Raw genomic sequence first — 13,824 nt, 5'->3', positions numbered from 1 at the left:
ATTATTCTGCAGGATAATAAACGACAACGAGAGCCGCTGGGAAAAATTTACCTGAATTTGTTGTGTCCTCATGTCTGCGAACAAGCCGTAATTAGAAGTAGAATAAGTATAACCTTTAATTGTAATAAAATGTGTACAGGTACACTCTGAAACTGCTTTTTCAAATAAATTACAGAAGACTTTTCTCATAATTAATTTCAACACTTTTTTTTATATAGAACTTATATCCATTCAATATGTCTTTCATTCTTAATATAACTCACAGATTGCTTTTCACCTGTCATACCCTAATTTCCGCACAGAATATAATAAAACGATAGTATTTCCTTGTGTCATGACTTTCGTGCCGAGTTTTCGAGGAAATTATTGCTTCTATGAAAAAACTGTAGACGATCTTTCACGTGAGAAATTTGCTCAACTTTCCATCATTTTTAACTTTCGTAGTTGTAAAATTATAATCAGAAAAAATTAACGATTTTCAGCACTGTCAAAAGTAATTTCTACAACAGGTAGTTGAGAACTTTCCACAGCGTATTATGAGCGATGAAAGGTTGGTGTACAACAAAATTCAGCGCACTTGGATTTGATCTGAGGTCACATCTATTTTTCAACCAGTAACTGCACTATAAATGAAGCGAAGCATACTCACTTTGCAATCGCAAGCCCTGAAAATTTCCAATTAATAAGGTTGCGAAAGTTCGATACCTTTCTTCATTGATTCATTGCGTTGACGCTACAAATTTCAACTTCGTGAAACTCTTACAGCTTCATGGGTAAATCAGTGTAGTGCTCGTGCATTCTGTTTTCACAACATTGAGTCAAGCACATATGTTGTCCATCCCTCAAAAATGAATGTATCCTTTCTTTCATATTATACACCAAGCAGATGACATTATACAGTTTCTTTTTATATATGTATAGTTGAATCTCTGTGGAGATTGCCAAGTTGTGCTTCGAATAAAATATCATTCAACAGTTTTTCACTAATTATCCTTTGGTCAAGTCGCATGTTGCGCAATTTGGCCGCAATGTTACGACCAATGGCATCATACTCATCTTCGACCACAAATGAGTTATTATGTGACAACTTCAATATTTCACCAGTATCGTTTGGCTCTTCCGATCTCCGCCTGCGAGTTATTGGAGATTCAGACCATTCGATCGGCTGATCACAAGCTTCGTCTGTTCCAGGTGGGTATTTCTCCTTTGAGAAAACAATAAATTCATTATTAATTGTTCGAAATAATGAAGGAGTAAGAGTTCAAATTATATGGGTCGTCTTTGGTGTAACCGAAAAAATTGAAATGTGAATAATTAACCTTCCAAATTTAGATCATTATAAAAAAATTATTCCTTGGTTTCGTGTTTTTCTAAAATGTATAATTATGTCGGTATGAAGTTTCTGTCTTGAGATTCATGAAAAAAGTATACTTTGAGCCATAGCATTACGACAAAAAAATTCACAAATATTACATTACTATAGCAAGTTTAATTATAATCTTCAAATTAAAGAAGATAGTTGTAAAGTTTTTATGCTCTGCATATGTATTACTTCAAGAACCACAAACCAGAACTGGAGAAATACATCGTCAGCAGATGTATATCACTATTAACTAGTTATGACAAAGTATATAATGCTGAATTGATAAAAAATTTGAAAATATTTTCTTAGCAGTTTTCGGACATTCGCTGATCTTTTTGATCGCGAAGTATCGCGGAAAAAATATTTTTTCCTCGCTTGTTTTTTTTTTTCGTTTTCTTCAGGGCACGTGGAAATCGAATTTTTCCATCTGTGGGAACACATCATGTAATCTGCAATGGCGGTATAGAACCCAAAAAACAAGTTTCCAAATTTTCGAGAATTACGTAATTTTCAACAAATTCAGCAAAATGATCAAATTATTTCATTGTAAATGAAAGTGGAATTTCCCCATCTGAAGGAAAATGTGGTCAGGTATAGAAAAATGTGTAGAATCTGGAAAAAAATTGAGATTCAAAAAATTGACAATAGTTACGAAATTTCGCTCGTTGATCTTCGAACTAATTTTATGTAACCAAAACTTTTTCTTCAAGGTTCTAAATACTTTGCTTCTAAAAAACTTAGATTTCAGATGAACCCATTGACCAGCTTGTTTTTTATGGATACAACATTTTAAGTCCAAGATAACATAGTTTGAAAATTCTTAGATTTTATAAACTGTCAAATGTGGACTCTTGAGGACTTTGCAGAGGGACCAGAAAAATTGTGAGAGAAAGTATTTTTACTCTAAGATAGTAAAGAAAATCTCAATAGGGGAAAAAAATCAGAGGTGACTAGATCTGATGGTGGCCCAGTACACGTGGATTACCCTACTTTTACAAATGAATCAGTATACCAATGACAGTCAAGTTGTGAGTATTTGCAGTTCATTTGCAGCTTGACATAATTGTTTCTTTTGCTATACAAGCACATATGAATAACGACTATGGATCAATATGGAGTGTGAGAGATAAGCCATTGAACAGAATTTGAAGGATCTAGACATAAATGGAATACTAATGCCAGTAAAACCTTACGCTTTTGTAACATTTCCTATATCCTCTCTTAGTTCTGACGATTTCTGGACAGGAGTCGGCAGTCATGTCTATATAAACAGTGGCAGGTTTCCTTTGATTCGATTTTGTTTTAATCTTTTCAATCAAAAACGGGTGTACTCTCTGAAAGAAAAGAACTGCTGAATGAATACTTTGTAAATAAATAAAAAGGAAAGTGCATACTTTAAGCATAACAATGAATTATAAGTATCGTACTTTGACGTGACTAAGAAAATTCCCAGTTGATTTGAGGTTCCCATTGAGTAATTTTTGACACTGTAGACATCTAACTGTGACGTTCGTCTCCTGAACTCTGATTACGGTGAAAAATTCTCCATCCAGGATTGCCGGAAGTCGTACCGGGGTGAGTGTTGCATTGGGCTGAGAGTTTGGTTGAATTTGTATTAACGGCAACGGTGTTGACTGATGCTGTGGATGCATACCATCGTGACTTTCTTGAGAGTCTATTTGTTGTTGCGGTTGCGACTGCTCTGTGACTGGTTGAACCAATTCTGGTTGTTGGTTAGGAGCATCGATCATACACGAATCAAAGCTTTCCATTTTAGTCTCTGTGTACCTCTGCGTGGAAAAATTGTCCATCGTGCAATGCGAATGAATGCGAGTGCTCTGGAGGATAAAACAAGTGCAGGCCGTTATATATTGCAAAGTTAATTTTTTATCTTGAGAAGACAGATTATTTGTAATTTTAACCTGCACTACAATATCACGAAATAACGTTGTTCACTGGAAATACAGTAGAATACAATCATTTATCTATTAAACTTCAGATAAGCAGATAGATAAGGCTGTTCTCAACACATCTAGATTTCAGATCAGATGATAGATGAGACGACGTGCGACCATAACACTGACCATAGGTCCTATAACCCTATGGGCACAACGAAATTGTTGAATTTTAATCCATTTAATCGCCTCGACGCGGCCATCTTGAATGCAGCCACAACCATTGACTATGACACAGACTTACATACATGTCTGGAAATTCGTAGGGTGGGGGGTGACTCAAATTATGTGGCTAAAGCGTAGTACACATTTCCACCACGTGGAGCAGCGCAACCTAAGGGTAAGCATCGCTTCAATAACTTTCGAACAATGCATTTTGGCTTGGAATCGCGGTGTGAGTATGCAAGGTGCGCCTAGAACTCCTACGACACGCCTTTTTCTTCGAGATCAAAGCCAAAGAGTATAGGATAGAGTGGAAGGTACCCGTATCGCCCTATTACAGCGCCCCAGCGGCTCTGAGGAAAAGTATAACCAAAGCGTTTAAGTGAGATGTATACCAACTGTCTATAAAGAAATCCCTATATTGTTACGGAATTGTTTTTCTTGCGAACGCTACCCTGTTCGGTAATGCCATCATCTATAGTTGTGGTGTGAGTTATTTAAAGGGTGCGTCTCAAAATAATCTCCCTGTGACTTCGTGACTAGCTCTAAAAACGTACCAAAAGTCTAGCTCATTTTTTCCCACGCAGATTCAACGTCCCAATAATTAATCACCACCGATCTAGAGTATTTCGGCGCCATTGGTACACATCTTACTTAAGCCAAGTCCAGTGCAAGAGAGAAACTTTTTTGTAGAAAGACGCTGCACTCCTAGGCACGCCATGTATATTAACACCACGCTCGGAATGACGTCCACAGACGTGTTATCGTGATTTCAAAACCTCGATGCCAGGAATTGCAGCTTCCTACCTTTGCCGCGATTCTTTGTCCTGGGGAACTTCAGTGGACGAGAACGATCGAACTTCACGTACAGATGAGTTTGTTTGATCGTTCAAATATACTGGTCTCAAGTTTTTTACTGAGACACTTTTTTTAATACCTTCTACTTAGATCTTAAAAACACGATCGGAAACTCGTTCTAATACTTTTTGCGATCCTGTTTTATCGTTGAATTAATTCGTAACAATAGATATGTACTACTATGTAAATCCTTATGGAAAAATTCACGTTTTTTTTATCTTTGCGTTGTATTGGAACTGGATTTACCTTTTGTCATGTGTTCTCTGAATTCTGAAAGTAAAATTTCTGGGTTGAGTATAAAATATTCTGGAAGTATGAGTTCATCTCGTATACGAAGAGTTTTTCCGTAAAGATATTCTACAGGGCTTGCATCAGTGCAAAATGCTCTTGCAAGTGTTGTAGCTTCTCTGTTTTGTATAGGTACGGCTTCTGGCCATCAATACAATATAAAAATTCTTTGCACTACTTTCCAATGCCTTTATGCATATTTGGCCAAACGTAGCGATTTTGGAATGTATTGTCGAATTTACTCTCCAGTTATTTCGACCCATACCTGCGTGTTGGTCGGTCCCTACTGCGTGCGCTTAAGTGACATTGGAAAATTTGGGTTTTCACCGAGGGGATATAACTATTCAACATGTTCGTGCCCCAATCATTACGCATTTTACAATCATTTCACACCATTCACACCGTTTCAGACTAGATAATTCCCATGCATTTCATACTGTTTCAAAAGCATATCACAAGTATTTCGAAGCATTTGAAAGTCGGCTGTCCCAACTGTTTCATGAGTACTCCTCAGTTTTCACATTTTGCCTTTAACTCAATGTCTCGTTCTTGTTTACCTGCGAGTTCATCGAGTTCAATTTCTATAGGAAGATGGAGTGCTTCAATTCGCAAAAAGGCATCTGCTGCAACACGTTCTTGACCAGGTAAGTATCCTATTTTAGTTGTAAATTGTGATATGAACGGAAGTTGACGTTGTTGCCTCAGTGAGGCTATTTCTGACTTTTGTGTAAACGCATAAATTAATGGTTTGTGGTCTCTCATAACCTTGAACTATTTTTTTTCTCAAACATGTTTAAAATATTTAATACCTTCGTAACTGACAGTCAACTCTGCTTCGTACGCACTACATTTCAGTTGGTTTGGTGTAAATTGTTTTGAAAAGAATCCTAAAATGGTTTGCAAACATCCTCATTAAATTGTTCTACGCATGGGCCGATTCCAGAATCGGATACGTCTGACACAATTTATGTTTCCGCAGTGTAACAACGGTGTGCTTGTTAAAACTGTATTAGATAAATCTTTTTTGATCTGACCAAAAGCTGTTTTTGCTTCGGGTGTCCAAACTATTTCGCGTTTGTTGTTTTTTGTGGGAATACACACATTTACAGATACTTGAGATGTGTTGCGGCCTTTCGGATACTTCTCCTGTAAAAATTTGCAAGACCGAGAAATCTTTGCATTTCGATTATCGTTTTTGGTTCTATGTATTCGGAAATTGCTTCAACTTTTTCTGGTGTAGGCCAGCTTCCTTCACCATTGATTAAATGACCTGAAAACACTAGTTCTGTTTTTTCTAGTTCCATTTTTCACGGCATAGTGTTACGCGTCTTTAAGGCGTTGTAAAACGATCCTTATAAGTTTTTCATGTTACTCCGACGTTCTGAAGCAATAAGTATATCATCGACATATGTGAACACGAATCCCAAATTGCCTGAAACACGAAATATATATCTTTGAAAAGTTTGAGCTGCGTTAATTGAACCGAATGGCATGTATATGTATTCTAAAAGTCTGAATGGAGTTATGCATGTATGCTGGGATCATATCCTTCTATTGACTCTCGTGGTAATGCTGCTTTTTCACGTGCAGCAGACAGCGGGATGTAACAACAGCAACATCCTCTCGTAGGGCTGTTTGCTATGACATGGCGGGGGGGGCTTCCGCTGTATGCAGGAAAATCAACTACTGTAAAAAGTAGGTTCGTTTCTACTTCGAACAGCGATTTTCATGTATTGCAAGATGCTGAAGAAAACACCAGAATCATTGACCAATCAGAGTATTTTTGCTGCTGCTGCATCCAGCTGTTTGCTGCCCGTGAAAAAGCAGTTTAAGGGTGCCTTTTCATGCGCAGCAAGCAGCAGCCGCAAAGTAATCACGTGATCAAAAGTTTCTAGGAATATTTACTGCTCATGAAAAGAGATTTTACCGCACAGCAAGAGCAGTGCTACGAATTCTAACCTACAAAGTAGATATTATATTCTTGTTCAGACCAATGAATCAAAATTTAGTACAAACGCTATTTTAAAATGTCTTACAATCAAAAATTATATGAATAACATAAATAATGTCAGCAAATACTCGAGAAAAGAAATGAAGACATTTTAAGAAGACGAAAACTTGCTATTGTGGCAACAGTTGGTGCAATCACAGGATGCAAGTCTACCGTTTTGCTGATTGTTACCCTCCTTGGCTGCTTGATGTTCATTCAGTTGAGCTTCAAGTGGTGCTGCTAAATGTGGTAACATTTATCTAGTGACAAACTTTGAACCAATAGGGGCAAAGTTGCGGTTGCAGCCTGCTGCCCATGAAATTCCAGCTTTAGAGTGGGAGAAACCGGTAACGCAGCTGGCTGTGTGCAGCAGTCTCGATCTGGCGCCCAGTAGTACGTCTTGAAAAAAATGTGTGGTTTTTTGAAACGTGTTACTATTTTTTGCATTTCACACATTTCTGTGGCCATAAATTCCATGAATGAGATACCTTCCGTCTTTGCGAAAAGAATGATGAGTGAAATGAGCCATCGTGTAACTATTTTCATGCAATATCGACAACGTTTACCGGAGTCAGCTAACGAGAAGTACGAATTATAATAATTTCCCGAATGGCTCAATTTACTCCTTATTCTTTCTGGAATGGCGAAAAGTATCTCATCCACGCATTTCATTGTGATGATTTTCAAGATATTAGTAACTTTCCTGACTTTCCGTTACGCAAGAGCAATACACCATCGAAATTTTAACCCTTCCCGTTCATTTGTTTATTTAAGATATGAAAAATAAGGGTGAGTCTGCTCGTTCGGTAAAGGTATGAGTACTACATACCATGTACTACATACCCTTTGGCTTAGTCATATCTCGTTGGGTGTATTTGCTTCATATTATCATTATGAATAACATTCGTGAATGGTAAAAGCTATGTTAATGCTTCACTTGTGCTTTATTTTTCTTTTGATTTCTGTTACAACCTGGTGCGCAGTAACACATGATTAAGTTTTCGAAAATCTTGCACACATTTGAAAACTCATTTTGTATCATCAAATGAAGCTCAAGACTTAAAACCGAAAGAATGCGGTTTCTTTGTGTCAATCTCTCAGCCTCTGATGCAGATGTTAGTTAAGAAATTCAATGCTCAAAAGACTGTAACGAGAATCGGTATTGAACTATAAAAAACAGGTTTTCAGTAGCATAGCCCTATTTCTTGACAAAGACGTAATTATTTTTTTTTCAAAAAGTTTGATTCGAGTTATGAAGGGGTTCAAATATATGAACTTAAAGTGACAATAGCAGACATTGAATAAATCTACTTTTAAACGCATACATGGAATAATCTATAAGTTTCAAACCATTCGTGGAAATCATATTTTATAAGACTACACAATTTTTGTAATTTTGCATGGAGCTTTGTGATTTTTTAAATTTCCTGGCGTAGCCCAAAAATAAATTTAACACAAGACGACAGTCACAACAGTACTGAATAATTCATAACTTATTAACCAATGAACTACTTTTAGCTGGGTTTCGACATCCTGGTGATTTTGCCTAAAATTTTCTATCAGAAAATTCTAAGTTTAGCGGCTTCTAATTTTGGATGGATGAGACATATCAAGGGGTAAGAATACGGATGATTTTATTTGAGAACAGCACCGTACACTACTATGGTGAAAAAAATGAGACATGGGATTGGTGTAACGTATTCAGACGTCATATAAATATCCATCTGACTGAATGCAAGAATCTGAAACACCTGAACCGTCCCGAAGTCAGGCGCCCAGATAAGCTACTCGTTTTCCAGAGATTGCTGTAGCTATTGACAAATCGAGTCGAATTGAGATATACAATAAATCAGGATATGAAAAAATTAAGAAACGCTTGGATTGGATTCAGATTCTACACTCGGTAATTAAAACACGGATCCAGATTCCATAGCAGTAGTCAACATTTATATCAATATGTGATAACCAATATTTCTTCCAATGCTACACAAAAATACAATAAACAATATTTTCGTATTGGAATGGACAGAAAATCTTCTGTTCCATTTTCTATACAAATCTTAAATTAAATAATAAAATCATTAAATGAAAACGATTAATAATTTGAGACTCTACAATCCGGCTTGTATTTGCAAATGTTTTTTGAGTTTAACTGGATCAAAAACCTGATCTATCATCTTAAGCTTTACTGGTACGAGTATCTAAATTGACATGTGACATAAATTGTTGCCATGGCCGCTGACAAATTATTTGGATCATATACCAGATTTTACTCAATAATAGATGTCGAGTCTAATGCAGCACAAAATAGCAAATAGGAAGGTGATGAACGTGTTCCGAATAAAAAACAAAAGTTTCACCTGCTTGAATTATATTTGGAAAAATTCGAATCTTCGATTACATTAGATCGACAAAATTAAATGAGTAGCTGGATTCAGAGAGCGACAGCGAAACGAACCGGATAGTTTAATTCGTAATGTTCTGGTTCGAAAACTCGACTGCAACCAGCATTCAGACAAAGAGAATGTTTCGCGACATTCAATTTCGTATTCGGCGTTGATTCATGATAATTCAGTTAATTATGCACCTGTAATATCGACTCATCAATTCATCATCTCTGTCTTATTCTCCATCCGGATCATCTTTATCTTCAAATCGTCCAGAATTAATCATCACTGAATAGGATGATTAATTTAGTATAATAATCACTGATATTCGTTTTCTTAAGACTCCACATATCCTTTATAAAATTACAAAGTGAATTTGATTTTCCAATAAATAGGGCTTCATGGTGTTCATTTGGAAATCGCTATTCTTTATTGTGGCCTGTGTGGGGATTTTCAGTACAGTTTCCTACAATATTCGACTTGATTTCCATTTCAGTCTTATAAACGAATCGGCATAGTCATTACCGCCACGCCCTTGGCGCCCTTTCACCTGCTTCGAGACAGCGCTTTATTTCAATGTTACGGTTTGAAGGCTGATCGGCCGATTTCCCCATACTATTGCGGTTTCATCAGTCGTAAAATCGATTTTGTCTGAAAATACCAAGAAATTTCCTGTGCCACTAATCATCGCAAAGGCCAAGAAAATGTCAATAAATCCATGCAAGTGTAACCAAGCCGGGATCAAATCTTAACTCATTGATGAAGCGCCTGAACGATGTGACCGTCTTACAGCGTTCAGACTGCCGCTGATCAGAATATTTGAACCCAAGGCTTACGATTAGTCTTTCTTCTCTACAGTCTCGCACAAATGTGTGGCTCCATACACGGTTGCTTCAAAATAAAATAATTTTTTAACAAGAATCGAATAACCAGGATAGGAGAAATATCAGCATTCTCACACTTGCCGTTATCAATAGTACTCTTAAATTAACATCTCTAAACAATTGGTAAATCACGCATTATTGAGTGCCAACCAAATTATTCAGATATTTCCGATCAAATTATCCGACCTATTCAAACCAGCCGAGCCCCAATTATTCTTATCAAAAATTGAACAAAGTATTATTACACTCAATTCAAGCCGAATTATTTGCACACGATTATTCTTTCACAGAACGTTCTGAAAAATCACAATTTTCACCAGTAATAAATCAATCTTTAAAAGAATATAATATATATAATAAACCGAGATTTTGGGGTTATATCAGGTAAGATGGCGGATGCGGCGATGGGGGGGGGGGGGGGGGGGTATTGAAACGGAGGCGAACCATTGACTGTAGCGCCTGCACAAAGCGAAAAGAAATCAATGTCGAAATTTGAGTCGTTGCCGTTCATTTGTTAATTGATTCAACGAATGATAAAGAACGAGATAATGCGATCGACAAAGGTAGGTCTGCTATGTTCACGGCATGCAACTGTGACGTTAAAATAAGTGCAATTTTAATAGTTATAAAAACATGAAGAAATAAGTAAATAAAAAATTAGTGAATTATCAACATATTTATTAAGATATTGAATTTTCAGCGAACGTCTCGAGAAGTTTAAAAAATTTAACGTGTAGCGACGTTGGGTTATCTGAAGGTTTTTTTGAAGAGGAGAGAAATTGAATACAGTTGGTGCTTTCAGGTACATGCTGAACCAAATTCACGGAAAATTCAGTGATTAGCCTTGTTTCAGGCACCACACACAAACCTGAATATGGGGAATTCCATGCGAATCCGATATTCACCCTAATATCTCACCCTTGCCTTATACCTCACCTTGCCGATATTACCCAATATCTCACTCTTGCCTTTTTGATTTTGTTGAAAAAATGTTATACATTTGTCTAACTCTGAAACAGTGTCGCGTTTTTTCAGATTTTTTATTCAATCCATTGTGATCAACTAAAACATTTTTCAAACTGTCTGAAAATTCCCAAAAAATTCTGAAAACTTTCATCTTTTAAATCGCTCTATGATGGCTCCGACTGGAAAATGTTCGAACTGAAAAACAGAAGTTTTGGAAATTTTTAGGAAATTCTGAGACAGTTTAAACAATAATTTAGTTGATCAAAAAAATTAAAATTACTGACAGAAATATCAAAAAAAGATGGTATATCATGGGCCGGGTCTTGAAGTGTTTCATATAGAAAATACATTTTTATGAGAATACTTTGAGAATATGAAAAGTGATCGTTTTCAAAATCACTTTAAACATTTGTAAATAATCAACCGTTTGAATGAATATCTGAAAAAATTCAGGGTACTGTTTTAGAGTTGGGACAATGTCGTAAAAAATTTTGAACGGCATAAAAAATGGTGACGGGCAGACGTTGGTCGGGTTCGCATGGAATTCCCTATATACTATCATGTCTAGGTACCTACATTCTTTTAGGGAGATAGTCGGACGTTGCCCAGGCATATGTATTCGGTGTACCGTTAGGAAGAATAATACCCACCACACGTGCAGTGGGTGACCCAGAAATTTCTTGTTTATAAGTACCTGATAGCCTTGAATAAAATTATGAGAAGCATACAGGTAGGCTCGGGTGTTCAAAAGCAAAACCAGACAAAAAACAGTAACATTTTGTTACACCTTTTTACATTCCATTTCCCAAATCTGTTGTTCGCATCGCAAGATTTAATTGCTTGATATTTTAGTTTCGATTATAACTTTGGTGTTGTCACAAAGATTTGTCTCAGATATTTTTAGAATTCTAAAATTTTTCGATTTCAACATTCTAACTCTCTTAATATGGCTGCTACAGGGATCACTTACGCCTTTATACGTCATTAGGAAGGCTTTTAAAGGAACACTATTATTTGTCATGTTTAAAAACATTTGAGAAGATCATCTGATGCAAAAAAAAATATGATTAAAAGTCGTCGATAAGTGAACAACGTTGAAAAAGATCGGGATGACCGGCTTCTGCTTTTGAAAACTACATTTTTTGAATTGTTTTGTAGTAACCACCTGTCGGGTGGTTTATGGTATGAACGCTTAATATGTTCAAAATAATTTGTGAGCTTTTAAGGCAATAAAAACTGCCCATTTCCCCTCAGATTTCTACGTTTATTGTCCCTCAAATTTCGTCGTAACCGACATTTGTTTTAAAAACTTTAGAGAAAGTGTAGGGTTCTCAAAGACAATTGAGGTCATTCTCGTAAATGTTCTACGTGGCTGTAGAGGAATTTTTAATGATCTTTGAATCATTCCAATGGGGCAGTTCCACCTTTGAAGACGGATCCAAGGTTGATCCAGTCTTTCAACTCTCGCAGCATTTCTTTTTTTCTAATCAGAGCATTACTACGTATAACATTCATAGGTTGATTTCATTCAGTAATACACGTTTCACCTAATGAAATTAACGCTGAGAAGAGTTCGTTTATTAGATACATATAGTGCATAAAATCCCGATAAATTTCCGTAGGTTAGTGTTAACACAAATAAATTTTTCCTGCGTGATTCATAAGAAACTTATTCATTGTCAGTATCTTCAAACAGTAACTTGTTGCATAGCAATCGAAACAGCTCCTCCTTCATACACCGAGAAAAATTTCATTTTTTTTTTACCTTTTCACATCTTTACTAGAAAATTCTATTAAATTGTTGGAATAACGCTCCTTCCTTAGACTGAGGGCCATGAGAGGGAAAGCTACACCATAGGTCTAGGCGCAGCTATCCATCTCGTGCCCTCACTCCCAGGGAAGAGCGATAGAGAGGACGGGAGAGTTATTATCTTCTGTCCTTCGGAGAACCGATTGAACTCCGCTTTCGGGACGTTTACTCTATCCTATATATCTCTATGACTGGAATAGGTTTGGAAAGATTCATCGAAAAATCGATTCCGATTTCGATTGTATACATTTCGAATCTTGGAATCGATTAATCAACTGTAAGAATCGATTCCTAAGTTTGAAATTAATTATAATTAAATAATAATTGATAATTATTCATTAAGTAAATCTTTATAAAATAATTTATCTTCAATTACAACGGCCCAACAAAGTAAAATAATAATGCGTGCAAAATGTACACCCTAAAATTTAAGTTAGCGTACCATTAGCTAATACTAATTTGAAAATTAATCGTGCCTCAAGCTGAGCAGCAAACAAAAAAAAGTCTGCGGCGCGCGGCATTCGATGCAAACGGTGCTTATCTAACAGCGTAAATCGTAAAATTCTTAGGGACATCGAACGGGTCAGAATCTATGCAACTTTCTATATTAGTCTGAAGTTTGCAAATAAATCAAATGTCGAATACTAAGAATCGATTCTTGATCAACTTTTGAAATTAAAAGCCAATTCTTAATAATCGATTATTTTACAGAAGAATCGACTTTCGACTAGAATCAAAATCGACTTTGCTTTCTCTATGCTGGAAGCATAGAAGTCAGCCATAGGGTTAGTATAGAGATCAGTGAGCACGTCAGAACGACTATAAAGTTATAGATTATTACTGCATATTTCATAATTTGTAGCAATCTAATGACATGTATTTCAATAAAACTCGTTAAAAAATACGTGATTAAAAATCATAAAAAATATCAGAAGTCTTCGTTTAAATTATAGTTACGAGAATAAGATTGATGTCTTTATATAATTTTGCGTCATTACACGCGACACATCGACAAGATTTGGTAAATTATTGGCGGCCACGAACGAAATCGATTACGACAGAAAACAGTCATGTTTCAGTGGATCAAAAAATTGACCATTATCATCTTTCGTATGCAAAATTTCAGACCAAGCGACGATCTACTAATAATAACATGAATGG

The 13,824-nt window shown here is 36.2% G+C and overlaps 1 protein-coding gene across 2 annotated transcripts; it reads right to left on the bottom strand.

Annotated features, from left to right (window-relative positions):
• Positions 1–304: 304 nt before the first annotated feature.
• On the bottom strand, positions 305–3,447 carry LOC124411085. 2 transcript variants are annotated; one of them, XM_046889966.1, is made up of 4 exons: positions 3,286–3,447; positions 2,791–3,201; positions 2,557–2,697; positions 305–1,204 (listed from the first exon to the last, which is right to left on the bottom strand). In XM_046889966.1, the coding sequence occupies exons 2-4, from the start codon at positions 3,172–3,174 to the stop codon at positions 908–910; spliced, it is 822 nt and encodes a 273-aa protein (XP_046745922.1). In that variant the 5' UTR covers positions 3,175–3,201; positions 3,286–3,447; the 3' UTR covers positions 305–907. The 2 variants fall into 2 exon arrangements, with proteins under 2 accessions (XP_046745922.1, XP_046745921.1); XM_046889965.1 differs by lacking the exon at positions 3,286–3,447 and having other exon boundaries at positions 2,791–3,279.
• Between the last annotated feature and the right edge of the window lie 10,377 nt (positions 3,448–13,824).

The sequence above is a fragment of the Diprion similis genome, chromosome 10, assembly GCF_021155765.1.
Source record: "Diprion similis isolate iyDipSimi1 chromosome 10, iyDipSimi1.1, whole genome shotgun sequence".
Taxonomy (NCBI): Eukaryota; Metazoa; Arthropoda; class Insecta; order Hymenoptera; family Diprionidae; genus Diprion; species Diprion similis.
This window is presented reverse-complemented; position numbering and strand designations above follow the sequence as displayed.

Bases quoted from the DNA above. Each gene is read 5' to 3' on its own strand.
- LOC124411085 (XM_046889966.1), bottom strand. From the start codon at position 3,174: ATGGACAATTTTTCCACGCAGAGGTACACAGAGACTAAAATGGAAAGC. The intron at 2,698-2,790 runs GTACGATACTTA...CTTTTCTTTCAG, and splicing joins ATTTTCTTAGTCACGTCAAA to AGAGTACACCCGTTTTTGAT. The intron at 1,205-2,556 runs GTAAGGTTTTAC...GTTTTCTCAAAG, and splicing joins ATAGGAAATGTTACAAAAGC to GAGAAATACCCACCTGGAAC.